General features: G+C 50.7%; 1 protein-coding gene across 5 annotated transcripts in view; it reads right to left on the minus strand.

Annotated features, from left to right (window-relative positions):
- Positions 1–8,535: 8,535 nt before the first annotated feature.
- Positions 8,536–18,689, minus strand: part of MICALL2 (MICAL like 2) — a 34,327-nt gene continuing 24,173 nt past the window's right edge. For 4 of the 5 annotated variants that reach the window (XM_075165285.1, XM_075165284.1, XM_075165283.1 and 1 more), the window contains exons 11-21: positions 18,372–18,547; positions 17,434–17,509; positions 17,001–17,116; positions 16,326–16,475; positions 13,488–13,543; positions 12,858–12,981; positions 12,165–12,255; positions 11,723–11,796; positions 11,273–11,387; positions 10,246–10,292; positions 8,537–10,154 (exon numbers count right to left, since the gene is read on the minus strand). In XM_075165285.1, coding sequence (XP_075021386.1) covers positions 10,057–10,154; positions 10,246–10,292; positions 11,273–11,387; positions 11,723–11,796; positions 12,165–12,255; positions 12,858–12,981; positions 13,488–13,543; positions 16,326–16,475; positions 17,001–17,116; positions 17,434–17,509; positions 18,372–18,547 — 1,123 coding nt within the window. In that variant the 3' untranslated portion in view covers positions 8,537–10,056. Of the gene's footprint in view, positions 10,155–10,245; positions 10,293–11,272; positions 11,388–11,722; positions 11,797–12,164; positions 12,256–12,857; positions 12,982–13,487; positions 13,544–16,325; positions 16,476–17,000; positions 17,117–17,433; positions 17,510–18,371; positions 18,548–18,689 lie in introns of all 5 variants that reach the window. The other variant, XM_075165286.1, reaches the window with a different exon arrangement.

Raw genomic sequence — 18,689 nt, forward strand, 5'->3', positions numbered from 1 at the left:
CCTCCAGTTTTCCAGACTGTACACAGCACTCAAAGTCCCACCGTGCTCCTAGTGCAAACGGTTTTCCGTCTCTTCTGGAAATGCCGTCTCTTCAGATAGCTCCAAGCATCCTTTTATTTAAGCAGCCGCTCCCCCTGGCTGGCTCTGGCTCTCCAAGCACCCGCCTCTCCCACCCTTACATACCCCAGGAGGGGTAAGTCCTCCACCCCAATCAAGGCCTTTCGTGCTGCAGGTCTTTGTGAGAAATTGCTATTTCATACACACGTCAACCCGCCACGGGGTGACCGGGACGGCTCATGATACGCTGCACGAGATCTCACCGCAAGCCGATACCCCGCCTCCCCCTTCCCTGCCGCTCGGACTGCCATGTGCATGCACAAACAGCGACTTGGTGCACGAAACCAGGAGCAGCAGCCTTGTAAATAATGGCCAATCAGGAAAAATAAAATGTATATACATCTCATCTCCTTTAATTCCCTGGCAATGCGATGATTCTGCAAGGGTGGGTCAGTCATAGCTGCAGGTGCTCCTGGACGGGGGAGGAGCACAAAAATGAAGTTGTTTGCGGCTTTTGATTCCATCCCTGGAATTATTTACAGCTGCAGGCAATATTAAACTATGTAGAGCAAGTGTCCTCATTTACATGCTAATTCATTTATACCCTCTGGATTGATTTCTCCAATTCATTTTCAGCCCACTAACTCTTCTGATATGAATTATATTATTACCTCCAGAACGGCAGCAGGGAAATGTGACGAAGCCACCCCAGCTCCTCTGATCTCTAATTGCCCTCGCTGTTCACAGCCGGCGTGGCCAGCTGCAGCTTCGCCTCCCGGCTACCAGCACCCAGCTTCCTTCTGTGTCCTGGAGAAAAACCAGCGGTATGGCTTGGAGAAGAATCATCCCACCTCTATCTCTTGGCCCTATTCTGGGGAAGACCCAAGCAAGCGGACCTTGGGCTTGCTGCCTTTGGAAATCATTCCTTCTTTCTGCCCAGGAGGAGGAACCACCTCATTTCAGAGAGCAAAACCGAAGTCCATCTGCGTTCTGCAGTGGGAAGTCCTGGAGCCGTAAGGAAATTGAATTAATCCTCAACTTCCCAAGGGCCTTTCTGAGACTTCTCAGCTTTTTACAGCAGCCTCACGCCATACCGGGCAGACATGACACATCCCCAGTTCTCCCTGCCTTGGGAATGAGGTATTCACCAGTGGAAGGGACACAGTGCCCAGGGGATGGAGAAGAGTGGGGAAGTCTGTCCAGAGGTAGCAACAGCTTCCCAACTGGAAGCAGTTGAGCTTTTCTCCCATCACTGTCACTGATGGATGAACAAGGTTTAGGTATCCTCTTCCAGGAGGTGTATCCAAACACATTGGCTCACCTCTCTGGAAGACCTGGTTGAGGTCTGCCAAGGTAACAGTGGAGAAAGGAACCATCTCCTGCACTGACTCTACCTAAGCAGAAGGGTGAATCTCCAGGAGACCAGCTGGACATGAAGGAGGGGAGAGAAGCCATCAACAAACGGAGGAGGGCACATGCAGTGATGCAGGGCGCAGTGCAGGGCTGCCCACTTCCCCATCTCCCTTAAACTAGCTGCAAAGTTGTGCAGAAGGTTAAACCTCAGCTTCCATAATGAGGTGGATTTCATCAGCCAAATACCTCATTGACTAACCATGAACCATTTTTAGTCCTGGAATAAATACACAAGCCAGATTTTGCTTATAAAGTCCATTAAAACCCTACCCTTCTGCAGACAGGGTTCACTATTATTCATGATGTTTCAGCATTTGATTTCTCATTTTTTAATTTTTTTTTTTCCCCACAAACATTGACAGAATAAAGAAACATCGGACTCAATATAACTCTGTGTTCCAGGGTTGTTTGTCCCTTGATCTGTGGCATGGGTTGATGCCCCTTTAGCAGAGGACATCTTTCTCTCTCTGACTCAGAGTTTCGGCATTGACTCCATCACTGGTTATGAGTGAATTCAAAGTAAGGGACTGGGATGTTCTCACTCTGCAGAGCACCTGCACGTCCTCCCTCCCTGCAGCCAGACTTGGGTGCCTCAGTCCTGTAGCAGGGCGAAATCCGCCTCCCTGAGCTTGAGTGAGTTGTGGCAGGACACCTCTGTATATACCCTCCAGAGACTCTATCAATGCTTTATAGGCACTGGTTAATCAAGGTGCAAATCCAACTCCAGTACCCATTTGAGTTGGTGGCTGAGGGACCCATCAAGAAGAAAAAGCTCAGCTGGACAAAATGTCCAAGTCTGGAGCACTGTGGTTCAGGCTGGCCAGAAACTTCCCCCTCCCTTTGGCCCAAAGAGACGTTCAGCACAGAAATCCAACTTGTGGGATAGACACCAAACCTGTGATACATATAGACAAATCCAAATTGGATAAACACACATGCATTTAGTTAAAAACTTCTAGAAGCCTTTCTACAGCCTAACTCCTTCCTTGCTCTCACCCAGCATCTTGTTTGAACAGCATGCAGCCGGGCAGACAGCCGGGCAGACATGCTAGAGGGACCAAAAGGTCCAGGACCATTGGAAGTTAAACGGGACCACTTCCCCTCCAAAATACTGGGCAAAATGAAAGCTATAGGAAATTAAAACATTTTTTCTGGCTAGCAGGGAAAGGACAGCTCTTTGTTCCTGATTTACACCGTCTGAAACAATTAACTTGTGAAAGCCGAGATACCGTTCCCCTTGGCATCCAGTGTTTATTATGCTTCAGACCATTTCAAACGAGCACTTGAAAAGGAGAGGGAGCCTCTCTGCCTCCTGATCACTTGAGGGAGGGAGAAAGTTGTCCTAAATGGAACAACAGACTGTCCCTCCTTAATGCCACTTCAAAGCTCCTCGGACAGGAAAATTGATAATTGCATCAAGTACAGTTTTTCTAAACTTCATCATTTAGCGCTGAAAACTGGGCTATTGAATTCATATAGTTCTTTGATCAAGACCAGTTAATTAAGTTATTCCCTTGATATGACTCTTATCACTTCAGTGCCAGACCTACATCACACTTACGCAATTCACATACTGGCTTTGATATGCATCGTATAAGCTTCCCAGACCATAATCACTGGGTTTCTATAGATTTGCTGCTACCTTACCAGTTTCACCAATGGGATGGGCTATAGGTCAGCTATTAAAAGAGCGATTGTGCAGCCCAGAAGGCTCCTGGACAAACTGTAACAAGAGAAGTTACATACGGACTGAAGCCAGACCAGTGATTTCTTCCAGAGCCTGTAATTTCCAGTTACAAACTCTCAGTGCTGCCCCGTCTCCTTTTTGAAATATATCCAGCAATATTGATAAAAAGTATGCAGCTAAGTATTTATTTTACCCTCATCAGCAAGACAATTGAACTTGATCTATCCTTTTGCTATTCTATTGCAACATCACACTTACAGTAAGAAAAGACGATAAAATTGAGTGTGAATTCTGAAATACGGCAAACCCTTCGCTGCACTTAGACACAGGCATCTCTGTTTAAGCAGGTTTTCCCTGCTGTCTCCCATCCATTACTCTCCCACACCCCCTAGATCATCTTCTGCCCTGGCCACCTCTCACAGAGGCTGTCCCATGGCCTCTCCTTGCCGTAGTGAATGGTTTCTCTACCCCATGCAGCTTTTGGTGACTCCTGTCATTCCTTCCCACCCGATACCTCCTAACCCTTCATCTTCACAGCCCTCCTCCAGCCGCTCTCTGTTTCTGACCAACCATCCAGGGGCTCATTCAGCAAATCCTTCTCCTCCGCACTTCTGCTTTCCACAGGAGACTGACAAGCTCCAATTTAGGTCTCCACAGTTTTTCTCGGGCTTATCCCCTTAAACCGGATTAGCTAACGTCTTAATGCCAGTGACACCAGTCACAGCTCACTATCTGATCCTGCCTTTCAGGATTTGCTGCACTTTCCATTGCTAAACTAGATCCTGTGATCTTTCCTTCCAAGTCCTCCAACTCCCTGTCACCATCACCCTGCCACCCTGAACTGCTACTCTTCATGTCTAGGAGATGCCCAGATCTCCTCCTCCTTTTCTCACCCGACGCCTCTTCCAACTCCCTGACAGCCTTTGTGCTTTCCCTGTTTTGATACCTACAAGTTTCTCTTCCAGACCGTCTCCTTCACTTTGAGATACAGCCCCTCTGGAAAACTCATGGCACCCCTTCCTTGGGGCTCCTTTTTCTTTGTTATCAGGTACAAAATCTTGAGGCAAACAATTCAAGGCCTCATCTTCCACTTATCTGACCCATTCCCATATTGAACCTGCCTATGGTCTCCACCCCACCAGTTTGGCAAGGCCCAGCCCCAACACCCCATCCTCTGGACTTTGGCCACTCTTCCCATCTCAGAGCTTCCTTCCCCACCACCTTTTACACACAAACCAGCCCACATGGTAACTCCTCTTGCCTCTATTAAACCCCCTTTACAGACCCACATCCTTCCCAAGCTTCATGAACTCCTTCATTCTCCACCCATCTCCATCACAAGGTGGAGATGTTGCTGCTGTAGCACTCTCCATTAAGCAGCAGTTGCATCAGGAAGTTGCTTTCCTCCCACCTCCATCTCTTTGCCCAAAACCAGTTCAAACTTGCCCAAAACTTGCCCAAAACACCTTGAGGTCAAACCAAGTCCTTCATCAAACTGTCTGTCCTGATCACCTCTATGTTCATGACTTTTAGTTGGTGCCCTGCTCTCCAGGTGGAGGTGAGGGACTCTCCTCAGCCCAGGAAAACAAGTATTACAGGGCAAGGACCAGCCTGCAGCTCCTGAGGAGGTTCTGCACCTGACACCCACTCGTGACCAAGGGGAAGAGATGGTGTGAGCTGCAACTTTCCATCATGGTCCTTCCTTGCTGGGATGTGACGGAGGAACCATTGAGAGTAGCGTGGGGGAAAGGCTGGCAACGGTGGGCTCCAGCTCTTGGCCTGCTCACTCTCATCACGCCTCTGGGTGCTCCCCAGCATCCCCACCACAGCTTGCTCTGGTCCCCAGCTCATTGCATCATAGAAAAAAAGTCACATTCTCTTTATTGATCAGGCTGTCCCTCCCTGCACATGTTCCCTTTGTCCCCCCCTAAAATAAAACCCCAACCAAGAAAAGTCACCAGCTGGAGTTTAATTTCAGACTCCAAGGCGTATCTGGAGCCAATTTGCAATGCGCTTACTCCGAAAATCGCCCTCCCCTGTGACGCTTGACAGCTCCAGACCACAGTCCTGCTCTCAGCTCCGAAGGAAAAATGTTTTAATTTGTCACAAACCAATTATAGCGTCTCATCTATCCCTGAATTACTCATCTTGGCTACAGTCTAGGACAAAGGGCCCCTCTGAGAGGAGATTAGACATGGATATTAACAAGAGAAAAAGTGTCCACTGTCTCACCTTGCTGAGGACGCGGCTTCCAACGAGACAGGAAAAGGAAACCCCTCCTGACTGACAGCCGGAGGGAGGGCTCCCATCCCACAGCAAATCCCTCGTTTCACGCGGAAGAATAGTCACGACGAACTCTGTATTCAAATAATATTCATGCATGGCAGATAACAGAGTCACGGCTGGCAGAGCTGCAACATGAATATAAATAACCTTCGCTCCCTTGGTTGCTACCGCAGACGCACTGCCACTGTGCCAGAGCGCGGGTGAAGGGGCTGTCAGCGTGGTGCACGGGGTGGGGGCGGTGTGGGTGCTCCAGCGGGTGCAACTGCCTCGCCTGAGCTCCATGTGGCACCCCTCTAACGAAGCCCCTTTCCCTCGAGCCCTGCACTAGGCTGGAATGCCCTCCCAGGGACTCCCAGCTAAGAGGTCCTCTCCAGCCACCTCCTCCCACCCCAGCTGCCAGGCATATTTGCTGCTCTCACAGGGCGCACCAGCATCCCTCTGAGTTCTTGCTTTGGACCAAATCTAGTTTCCCAGGCCCCAAGTCCCTCCATATCAGTGCTCCTTCCTTCCCTTCCCAACCCTGCGCTGACCTCAGGCATTACCCTTCACCCCAGCAGCCGAGGACCGGGGTGTCATCTTCCATGCTGAGACACACCTTGAGGATGCTTTTGGTCTGTCCTGCCTCCGGAGCAGTTCGGGTACCAATTCATCCAGCTGGAAAAGGGGTGAACACTCAAAAGCAGCACCCAAAGCTCTCATAGGCAAGAGGCACTTTGCATTTACAGTCCCAACCGCGACGAGCCCCAGCCACTTAGCTCAGCAGTAGGGACAAGAAGCTGCAGGCAGAGTGGCCTCTCAGTCAGCTGGATAAACTGGATGGGTTGCTGCTCTGTCTCAAGTTGACTTGAGGCATCCGAGGGCAGCCACGACGCTCCCTTCCTCCCCTTGCCTACTGCAGATCAGCTTCTTCCTTGGATGAAGAGGGAGACGATGAAAGCCAATTTCCCTTTGTGCTCATGGCGAATAATTTGGAGAATTCCCCTTGTTTACTCAGAACTGTTAATGATGCGTCAGAAATTACCTCCGAGATTGTAATTAAAGAAAACGGCAGAAGAGAGAGAGAGACATACACATACACGCACTGCCTAATCACAGCTTCATCTGCAAGTCTTGAAGTGCTGGAGCAGACAGCAGCCTCCCCATCACCCCAAGCCTGCAGAAGGACCCCCAAGAGCCTCCTAAATGGCAGAGGCTCAGGGGTGCAGCCCCCAGGCCCCGTGCAGCCCCCCGCGCTCCTCTTCAGCTACAAAGAAAGCAGCAGCGGCACTCAGGGTATCCAGGAGCTGGTGAGGCCACGAACCCGACCGGAGGCCATCAGGAAATGAGTGGGAAGCTCAGCCCCCTTAAAACCATTTTGGAAGTGGAGCAGCTGACCTAAAAGAGTAATTAAGCTCTCAGTCATCACCGAAATGCGGACACCCACATGCATGCAGCAACATATCAGTCAACCCCCTGCTAGCCTGACCTCGGGGCTCGGCGTCTGATAGGGCTGGAGCAGAGCACAAACATTCCTTTCCTGCAGAGAACGGACAGGAATTTGATTCCCGTTCGGTTACAGGAGGGTGCCTGCATTGCCTAATTACTCAGGGGTGACCGCGATGGAGAGGCAGCCGAGAGCTGGTTTCCCAATGCTTCCCCCCCTGCTCAGTCCCAAGGCCAAATCCTCCTGCTTTGCCTCCTGGAGCACTTCCACGGGGCAAGCAAAGCTGCCTGTGCAGGGAGAGCAAACGGGGGTCAGGCGAGGGAATCGGCTCAGCCAAAAGCAGCCAGCTGGAAAAAAGCCATTCCCTTTTTCCACCTTAGCCAATGGCTTAGTTCGTCTAGGGCTCGTTTCAAGCCTTGGATTAGGAGAGTGGTGGAAATGCAAATCCTGTGAGTCCCAAATTCAAGGCAGGGGAAGAAGGAACAATCTGGGTTGTCCTCGTGTTCACAACCAGCGGCTGTCTGGGTATGCAGGAGCTGTGGACCTGGGCAGGCTGTACGGGGCTTGGTACCAACGGACCCTGGCCATGACCAGATCATCCTCCATCAGTGCAGACAAGATTTTGGGTCTCTGGGCAGGATCCATCTGGATCACTACTCCACTATTTATCCGCTCATCTTTGGTGAAAAAATAGTTGAGTCAATCTTGGAGTCAGCCTCACACCAGCCCATAACCTCCCATTCCCGGTGCGGCAAGAAAGGCTGAGGGCCCTGACTCCACTCCTGTTCTCAATATTTCTCCATCAGGAGACCACTTAAATCTTTCAAACCCACATAGCATTTCCAGGTGAGCTTTATATCCCCTAGACCATGGTTACCATCTCCAACAGATGGGAGAAGCAGCAGAGTTTTTCCTTCAAAACCTTTTCTTGGAGGCAGGTAAGCACGTAGTCAGCAGTTGTAACGAGTGCCTGCCTTCTGGCAGCAGTTGGCCTTCTCAGGAAAGCAAACCCTACAGCAGGTCAAACCATGCACTCATTGCCACTGCAGGGCCCCGGGCATTGTAGTTTAAGCACCTTGTGATCACCTTCCTGCATAGACCCATCTCCTGCCTGCCTTCAAGATGGGTGAAGGTTAAACTGCCCTGTGTCTCCTGGAGAGGGAAGGATTGGATGAGTTTGGATGATGCTGCCACCCCCAAATCCAGACTAAACTTCTCGAGGTTGGAGAATCTGAGCATGAAAAGATGAAAGCCCAGCAATAATGACAGCCTGGGACAGCTGTAGGAGGGGGACCCACTCATTAGGAAGGGTATTTCTTTCCTTCAGCGGAGGTGATTTCAGCTCCCTCCCTCTCAGCTGGCAGCCCACGCAGGCAGGTTTAGTTTTGGGGATTTGCTGCTAATGCCCAGGTCTGGAAGAGAGGCCCTCCTCCCTCCCCTCATCTTTACACACAGCCCCGGGAAAGGAATTGCTTCCCAACAAGCAGACCAGGATGGCAAGGCACAGCACGCTAGCACCCGTGGTCAGCACCTCCCCCTTGGCTCTGCTGCTCTCCCAGGACCCGCAGTTGGTCTGCAAGTTCTGGGCAGAGGAGCCTCTCCATCACAGGAACACCAAACTCCTGCTACCACCCACGGCTCCGGGCACTCTCATCTCCGGAGAGGAACCGTCATTGCTCGCAGCGATCAGGGCAGCCCACACCCAGTAACCCACATCCAAACTTGTGCTGGGACTCTGGGATTTGCTCCAGCAATTTTTTATTGGACAAAAGCATATGCAGGTACAGGGTGACCCACCACATGTACGCACATGGCACACACTGTTGGCACCAGGAACCCCCTCGGGCACTTGGTACCTCACAGAGCACGCCCCTGCAGTGCCCAGGGCGGGCTGCCTGGGACAGAGAGTCCCACTGCCACCTCGTGGGTAAGGGACGCATCGCCTCTGCTTTGCCACTGGGCACAGCGGGCAGCAAACCTCCCCCCTGCAAAATCCAAGGTCCTGCTGGAGAACAGGACCCGGAGAAACCTCAAAGTACCTGGCTTGGAAGGAGGAGAGAAGTCCAGACATACCAGACCTAGAGGCATCATGAATTAATCTGATCTTTCCCTGCCTGTCTCCATCCCTGCTCCCCAGGGTGACTGGGAAGAGAGGATGCTGCCACACAGGGCAGGTGTCCGGCTGCATTCACTCTGGACTGAGGGAAGAGTAGAAGGACTCACTGCCAACAGCCCAGGACCTGCTCGTACTCTCCTGGTCCCACCGAGGTGAACCACAGCACCCCTTGAGGGCGCTGGCTGTCCAGGAAGAGCCTCAGGAATTGAAATATTGGTCCCATACAGAAGACTCATGGGTGAGGCAAACCCATTAATTCCCAGTTAGCACCAGGTTGTTAAAAGATGACTTCTGTTCATTTTCAGTAGGATGGGCCACAGACAATAAAAACCCTGCTTCACTGAGCAGTCAGAGAAATAAGGAAGCTACAAATCTCCCCCATAGAGGGAATGAAGCAGTGAGCAACCCCTCATGGCTTTGAGAAACCACCCTACAGTGACTCCCAAAGGGAGGTCTGGAAACAGAGCACTATTGCTGAAACCCCTCTGGGTCTAGGACATCCCACCCCATGGATACGGAGGTGGTTCTGCTCTCCCCCTGCCAGTTTGCACTGGCATAGTAAGGGGGAGGCCCTCAATGTCCCGTGCCCCAAAGCACCTCCCTCTCTGCGTCCCTGATCCTGGCCAGAGAGCCACAGCAAACACAGGGAGGGAGGGACAGAGAGCTGCCCTTTAGCAGACCGGCGCAGCATCCTTGGCACAGCCCTGGCTGGCATGAGTGGGGCACCATGGGGCAACATGCAGCGCCATGCTCCTGCATTCAGGACTATAATGACCCGAGCAGTGGATGGGCAGATTGAGCCCTGCCTTCCTGAGCTGCCAACAAGGCTGAAGCCAGCTCTGAGCTAGATCCAAAGAAGGAAAACAGTCTTAAAAGTCAATCTTCTGGGAAAGGTGTCCTTGGGCCCCATGCCAAGGCCAGAGGGGATTCACAGTCCCTTTCGTCCGCAAACCTGCAGTCTCCATGTCAGAGAGCAGAGAAGCCTCACCACAGTCCTGCACGACTGCAGGAAAGCAGCAGTGCGGAAGGAACATCCCTTTGACATCCCTCTCTGGGCTGCTGGGCAGGGGAACATCACTCCTGTGCTTTACCCTTATTTTTCTGCTTCCATATTTTGGAGAAGCGGAACTTGTTCTTCTTCTTCTCTGGCTCCTGGCTCTCAAGAGATCCATCTGCAGAAGAATGAGCAGACACTGAGCAGGTTGAGACCCACAGCCCCAGGGCCACCCAGTGCTGCTCCCTAAGAGTAGAAAGGGCCCTTACCCAACCTCTGGATCATGTCTGCCAACATCTGGTCCTCCTCTTGTTCTCTGTAATGGAACAGCATGGCATTAGAAAACTTTGCTGTTTCATGACAAGGTGGTAGACACCGAAAAACATGTAAAAGCTACTGTCATTCCCCCAGTCAGAAATGACCGACCTCCATAGTACACCCTGAGAAAGGTGCAGGACAAAAACCACAGAGGAGTCCTAGACATTAGCAAATTGCATCTGGTTCCCTTGAAAGCAAGGGCCTGTGTGGGGATTTCCAGACTGTGGCAGTCCAGCACTGCAGCAGGGAGGCCCTTCCCCCAGCTAGCCTGTGAATCATCTGAGTTCACCAAGTTGTGAGACATCACCACACCCGAGGAGATGAATAAAGGTTGAGACACCAGTAGCCTGGGGTGTGCAGAGGTGCTCGCATCGCAATCAGGGACAAACATGCTGCTATCTCCTTGTGCCTGGGCAAGGCCAGAGCCAAAATCCTGGGCATTACTAGAATACACAAGCTGGAGTCAGTGCCCTGAGGTCAAGAAATGGAGGCTGCTCTCAGCAACAGAAGGCACAAATCCAGCTACTTGATACAGCAGTCTTCCTTTGAACTTGGGGAGGATCCAGCTCTCGGCTACAGTTGTTCTTTCACTTGCTGCAGCAGATGAACACATTCCTGGGTTCATGTTCGCAGAGTCCTCCTGCATCTCCCGTACTGCCTCCATCCTCCCAATCTCCAGCCTCTCCCTCTCTTCCCCCTGCCTTCTACATTTTCACAGCCCTTGTCCTCAGAGCAGCATTACCTCGAGAGAGCACTGAACATGGCTGCAGTCCTGATCTCAGTTTCTAACAGCTGCCAAGGAAGCAATGGCAGCAGCATTTAGGACAAGATGGTTGCTGACAGGTCACCACCCACATCTCATGGAGCAGAAGTCTGGATTACAGCCATCCATCCACCCCTACAGCCTGGGCAGCGGCGGAAGTACAATGAAAATCATCCCTGGTGTTGCCTTATCTCCCACCATCTGAGGGCCCTCACCTGAGTCTGTCCTCATCCAGGCACTCCACAATATTATTCCGATCATTGACCGTGTTTAGGTATGACTCCAGCAGCTCCTTCTCTCGCTCCTTCTCCCTGGGTGTCTTCAGTTCCTCTGCACAAGACAAAGGAAGCCCATCTCACAGCTACAGGTGAGTACCTCCCCACCGTGGCTCCTGCCTCCACCCTGCTCCAGCAAGCCCCTCTCACAGGCCCAAACTTTATTATCCTCACGCTCAGGGGCACATCTTGCATCCCCTCAGAAAGCGCAGGTGGGTTGGATGTTACAGGGAGTCTGCACCTGACAGCTCGACAGTGCAGCTAGGAGAAAGCCCCCAGGGAAACTGTGATCCCTGGCAGTGTCATTCAGATCTGAAGGACATCCCAGGGCTGGCACACAGAGCAGAGGGCCCCACACAGCCAGGGGCCAGTAGGACTCTCGGTCCTTACCTGGCTTGCTCATGAGGTGTCGCAGCTCCATCTCAATGTTCCACTGCTGTTCCTCCAGCTTCTGCTGTTTCATCCTGGAAAGAACCACAGAAGTGATGAGTTACTGCCCCTCCATGCCCCAGGGCTGGACCCTTCTATCACGCTAAAGCCTCATCTCTGCATTGCCCACCACCTGGGTAGGGGCTGGTGGGTCGAGGAAATCTTCCTCTATCACATTTGTAAGGTTTCCCTCCCCGCAAGTTCACCACAGACCCTGGGTGCTCATCAGTGCTCAAAGGCCCATCAGCTAATACCTCAGGCAGTTCTCCCAGAGATGTCCTCAAGCCCTCCCTCATCCCACCAATTGGCACATTATTTTTTGGGCTGCCACACTCCCTATCCTTCCCTGCATACTGCTCACAGGTGAAGCGCACAAGAAGGGTGAATTTCTGGTCGTACTTACTTGTACATCAGCTCCGATTCCTGTCTGAGCAGCAGCTGTTTCTCATGGATCAGTTTGAACCAATCCACCATGAGGGCATCCTCAGATTCGTCTGCAAAGGAGACCAAGGGAAAGACACCTCCAGAAGCTGCGTCAGTTCAGTTCCCCTTGACTCAAACACACAATCACTTGAGGGAGAGCCTAGCATAACTTGTATTAGCCATAGCCAACCTCAAGTGAAAACAGATCATCTTTGGTACTCCTGGGTACAAGGGAAAGGATGCAGACCACCCCCTGCAGATTCAAGGAAGCTGCTCACAGATACTCTGCCACAGGGCACCCCGCTCATCTTCCATGTGTCCGGCCCAACTCTGCCATTCTGAATGAACTCACTAAGCCCTGCGAAATTGGAGCCAGCCATGATGGCGAGTCTGGCTAAGGATCCAAAAGCCAGATCAAGAGCAGCCTTCCACTCCCAAAACAACCTGATCTTCAGCCAAATAAACACAAGACCTTGCTCAAACAATAGGTTAAGGAACAGCCAGAGAGGGTTCAAAATTCCCAGGGCTTTATCTTGCTATGCCAGGTACCTTTGGCAACCTGGTGTCTCACACGTAGTGTGAGCTCCTAGAAATGGAGTCAAGAATGCCCAGGGGTAGGACATGAGCCTCACACCTTCCCACCGTAACAGAGCTGGCCCCCCATCTCCCTTACCTCCCTCGCAGCCACGCAGCTGCTTCTCCAGATCCACTCCTTTCAATTCCAGCTCATCCAGCTGCTTCTCGATGTCACGCACCTTCTCCTGGATTTCCTCCTCGGGGAGGTAGTCTGGGTGCAGCTAGGAAAACAAATGTAGGAACAAATACAGCTTAGTGCCCTCAGACTGCCTGCTGAGTTCACAGCCCCAAGAGAGACGGGAAATGACATAAGAAGCCCACTGCAGAGCCATGTCCTGGATGAGCCAAGTCAGCAGAGATGCAGAGCTGGCTGCTCACAACAGAGTGGTGGCCACCACAACGTTACAGCGCTATGATATATTCGCTGTGAGCGAGAACACGTACCCACACTCATTAATCCACAGACATTCCCCCTCCTTTGTTGGGGGAGGCTATGTCTACCAGAATTTTGTTTGGCTCTGTCCTATTCCAGCCTCTATTGTCCCCCTGCATGGGAGATAAGCGGCAGTCTCTCCATCTTGCCTCTCCTGCACAGACTTTCACCCTTTCCCTGGGAATTCAGATAAACCCTCTCAATAAGACAAACTGAGATATATCTGGGCAAGCATTCCAGCAGGATACCCAACAACCCCAGCCTGTTCCTCTTACACCTGGTTTCCAGCCATACCTTGGTTGGGGACACTGCTTCAGGGCTCTGGATGCTTTTCGGAACAGAGGGTTTAACTAGAAGGGAGAAAAAAAACCAAAGAACACCACAACAAACTTTAAATAATCTTGTGGTGTAGGACAGTGCCTACACCACCAGAGAGCACAACAGGTCCCTGCCACCCAACAGAGGGCACTGACGACACGCACGCATCGGCAGGCTAGACTAAGGCGAGAGACGTGTCTGCAGGAATCAGCACAGCCTGATTTACTCCTCGTGGCCGGACGCGCAGATACCCTCCGTTCACAGGGTGCTGCTTGCATCCCCAGGGCATAGACAGTCACTTAACTCAGGTGTGACTTGGGAGCTTGCACCCGAGAATATTGACTTGCATGTTCATTCATTATCTTGTTAAAACTCAAAGATATTTATTGTGGCAAAAGCCGTCCCTTATTAAGCTTCCAAAGGATAGAACAGAAATACTGGATTACTGTCGCAGGAAACACCAAGATATACTTAAAAATGCCCCTCTAGTGCTCTTGTACAAAGAAGTATCAGTAAATACTGATGAAACAAAGATGGTTTAGGGGACCTTAGCACAGGTCTCAGGAAAGTAAGGTTCAATTCCTTCCACAAAACACTTCCTAGGTGAGAAGTCCCTTAGGCCCTGCTACACAGCATTATTTAGGCCCTGGACACCTATTAAAATCAATTCTTAAGCAACATGTATTTGTTCCACTGTGCCTCAGCTTCCTCTGCCCAACTGTGCTGCAAGGATAACTACAGAAGAGTGTGAGGTATTTGGATACCCGAGGGGCTGGGCTGGATAATTACCACAGAGAGAGAACAGAGACGTACGTGGATGATGTGATAAGGAAGGAAAACTCTAGTACCAACAGAGCAGGGCTGTAAGAAAGGCAGCAGCAGCGCAGGCACACACAAGGAGAAAGACAGGACAGACAGACTAGGGGAGCCCCCCGAGAGTCTCTGACAACTGGTGCTGACTCGAGGAAGAGCTCAAGGACAGCTCTCTAATTGCCCAGCCCTTGCTCTATTGCATTTTCTAGGAAGAGTGCAAAAGGAGAAGATGCTGGATGTGGCAATTAGCTGTGTTGTCCCTGCACTGCTGGCCTCTGTCAGGGTACTCTTCCCTCTGGATGCTACTGGTTTACCGCCCTGTACACTACCTGCGACTCGCAGTTCTCTTAAAGGTTCCTCCAAGAGGGACCTGGCTTGCCACGAGCAGTCTGCTGCTACTGCCTGAGCAACACCTCCCTCTCCCAGCTCAGCCCTGCATCTCCAGGCTTCTGAGTGATCTCTGCAGCACCACCAACCAAGGCAGAAAGCTGCACCGCTGATCATGAGAAGACCAAGGTCACTGGAGGGGAACAACTAGTAAAACAACACTCTCCTGACCAGCTCAGGATCTGATATGCCCTGATATCCTCAAGTTCTGTCTTGACAGACAGAGGATGGGTTGGCTTCTTGCCTGCACACTGGAAGTAGGAGAGTTGGTAAGAAAACCCTGGAGCCTCCTTTCTCAACAGAAAACACTACCTACGCCAAAGAAAACGAATGATCTACAGAAATGCTCACCATCTACAGCCCCACACAACACACACAGGATTAAGGGCAGGAACGGGAGCTGACTGTTCAGTGTCTCTCTGAGCGCTGAGGTAAAGACCTGTACAGAGGAGCAACAAGTCTGTCCTTAATCCAGAGGCTGCCAAGTGACAGCAGCAAGAGAACGGCCTTTCAGAAGGCAGACTTGCATACACGTGAAAAATGAGGGAGACTGCTGGGAAAGTTGCCCATAGCGGGCACTCCCCAACAGCAATCATTAAGCTCTAGAAAGACGGATATAAAACTAGCCTGCCTTATCTTAACAGCTCGCTTCCTGGGAAAGATGTAATGCTGAACCTTGTGGCTGAGTCTGAGGAAAAAGGAGATGGAAAGTTTTGGGAAAATGATGGCAGTGGAGGCATGCAAAACTTCTAAAATAGACAACACAATTGGAGTTTGAATGCTTCGTAGCTGTCAGAGGTGCAGGCTAAGGACAATGCTGGAACCAGTTAACAAATACTAAAGCATGAGGCCACCGAGCCATCAGGACCCATCCTGCTTGCTCCGAGACAAACATCAGAGTCAGGGCTGAGCCCTGCTGTGAGGACCTTCTAGTCCAAACAGATAAGCCAGATGGGGTAAGGAAAGGGGAGAACAAACAAGCCAAGCAAACAGGACAGCAGCAAACATCAAGTTAGTTCCAGGAAATTTCATTTGCATTGTGGTGGGATATGTAGGAGCAAGGACAACTGGGCAAGGAAGGAGAGGTACACAGTAAAGCTGTGGTCAAAGAGACAGGAATAAGAAACTGGATTAAGGGTAGGGATAAACTGGTCAGAACTAGTCAGGACATCTTTGAAAGTCCAAGAAGCAGCAGCCTTGGCTGCTGCTACTGTGGGTCCCGCCAGCTGGAGTCTCTGGCTGACAGTTCTCTGCATTCCTTTAATTTCCCAAAGCCACTCAACTGGAGTGGAACAGAGACATCAACCAGATCCCAGTTCCCCAAATTAGATGACGGTCCTCTTCATAGCTTTGAGACTAAAGAATGATAGGGCAGTGACCTTGACAAATCCCTATTTTAATTTCTTCCCTTCCCAGTGAATTCTCTGTCCTGGCTGGTTCCTGCTTAGGCCAAGCTGGCTAATAAAAAGTAATGACACAGATTTTCCCCCCATGACAACAGCCACAGGCTTAGCCACAGAAAACCTGGGGACACATCTCCCATACTGACCACTCAGGCTGTCCCCTGACAGTGCAGAGGAGAGAGTGCCTTTAAGCAGGCAGAAGGGACCTTACATGTGGTAGTGCTCTTCTTCAACTGGCTGCCCTCTTCCTTCTTCTTGGCAGAGCCCCCAGGGTCTTCCCAGCCTTGCTTTGAATTCTGACAGCTCATGATAAGATCTGAGCTGGGGATCAACTTCTTCTTCATGAATCCACCAGATGAAGCTGGATTAAGAAGCACAGACAGGTTTTGGGTAAGAAATTTCAACCCTCATCTCATAAAAATCCCTTTATTGCCCAGCATCTCTGGCACTCACCACTAGCCACCTTCATTTCTAGTCCTAGTTCTCCCTTCTTGATGACAGCGAGGGGTGTAAGCCCAAAGGAAACAGGGAGAAACCACTGATTACAAGGCCAGAGAGTATGAGAGAAGGGTGGAGGAGAAGAATAAACAGTTGGGAACCATCACCAAGATTTCTCACCATTATACATTTATGCAAGAGAGAGTAAGCAAAATCTTGCTAGCTGTCTTGCAGAAGAATGGCACCCTGTGAAGACTGAGTCCCCCTCCTTGGGGAAGGATGGCTCTCCAAATAAAGGCACCACAGGGCCAAAGCAGGTACAGAGAGCAAAAATCCCAGAAAGCAAGGCACAATCTCCACCAACGTGTTCCTTACATATGCCTTGCAGCACTAATGCCTGTCCCCTGCCTGACTAGCAAAATGAAGGCAAAGCTGATATCCTTCATACCAGAGTCCTGCTTTGCTGATGAGACAACTAATGGACTTGGCTTTGTCTCCTTGTGTGCTGGGCTCCCAGTTCCCACCTGGGAGTTATCAGTAGGTTTCTTAGAGCCACCTTGGTCTCTGCAAAGAAGAAAGACAAAGGTAGGAAACCATTGCTCTTGCAAAATGGTCCACAGAAGTGTTCTGGACATCCTGGGCTGGATCTCCATCCGGGATGGTCACACTTTTCTAGTCACAGTCCAGCAATTTGAAATAAGCTTTCCCTCCCCAGAAATGAAAGCCTTCGCCTTTCCCATCAAATTGTTGAAAACAGAAGCATTAAAACACAGCAGGTCTTCCCTCCTATGTGCACACAGACCTGCAGCAACAAACACAGCTGCAGACATGGACATCCCCATTCACTTGGAGCTGATGGGTCTCTGTGACAAGACACTCACTTGCTGGCTACAGGCTTCAACCGAGATCTCCACTCTGCTGGGCTCTCAGACTTGTCTTCACCAATGTTCACGCTTCCTAAAGGAAGGGACATAGCAAGATAATATCAGATCCAATAAAAAGAAACAAGCCAGATTTGTGTCTCAGGAGGATCTTAGGAGATAAGCCATGCACTAGGGTAGATACTATGATGTTATTGCAGCAAACCAGCACCAGCTCAACAAGTTTAACATGGTCAGATTCACATACAATACGAAGTAAATAACCTTGGTGGCATTTTGCCCCTTTTGGCTCAAATGCTTTAAACCCTACAAAGCTACAGCACAGCCACAGTGTAAATGAACAGGCATGTTCGACAGCAATATAACACAAACAGCTCAGATCTCAGAGACCAAAGGATGGGGCAGGAAGGGCGGTGAAACAAAACACCCACAAGCTCACAGCAAACTGCAGAGAGAGACTGCTTCTGGCCCAAAAAAAGGCCACCTGGAAGTGGCTGAGACACTGGGTACCCCCAGAACATCATCCCTCAGCCCACTGCTCAGTCACCATGGTGGAAGCTTGGTTCAAACAGACAAGGAGGCTGGGTGAGTCCCAACTGCAATCACGAAATCATCCTGAAGTTCTGGCAAGGTCTCCCATCTGGGAAAGTCTACCTAAGCCGCTGAAATCCACCATGATCCCAACATTTGATGGCAGCCAGTAAAACTTCAAATACCTGGAGATCCTCAGAGAAGAAAAACTCACCATGCTAGAGGGAGCAATTGCACAGGGATAAATGGAGGTGTGTTGAGTCCCATAACTTGGAAAACCCTTACGTGGTAGTACAGACAGAAAGTATAGGAGTCATTGACCATATTCATTGTACTGGTCCAAGAGAAAGGCATAAAGCTGGCATGCTGTGTCCAGGCAGAGCTGTATGTGAATCAGTCATGCTCACCTTTGACGCCTTTCGACTCTGGCTTGTGCACAGAGTCAACAGGTTTGCTGGTAGCTTGGCTCTTGGGCAGAGGGTCTGGAATCTTTTCCTGTTTTAGTGCTGTGTACCCTGTTTTGCTGGACTGTGCTTTTGGAGCTGGACTCTGCCACTGAGAACTGGTGGGAGAAAACTTGCCACTGCAAAAAAGAACAACCTAGTGAGCCTTTTTGAAAGGATGGACCTTTTTATTGACCTCTGTTCCAAAGACATGGATGAGTCCCTCTACGTGTCTTTAAATCTCAGCCACAAAAGTAGTCAGGGAAAAGGGAAGAAAGATGC

This window comes from Calonectris borealis, chromosome 16 (genome assembly GCF_964195595.1).
Source record: "Calonectris borealis chromosome 16, bCalBor7.hap1.2, whole genome shotgun sequence".
In the NCBI taxonomy this organism is placed as follows: Eukaryota; Metazoa; Chordata; class Aves; order Procellariiformes; family Procellariidae; genus Calonectris; species Calonectris borealis.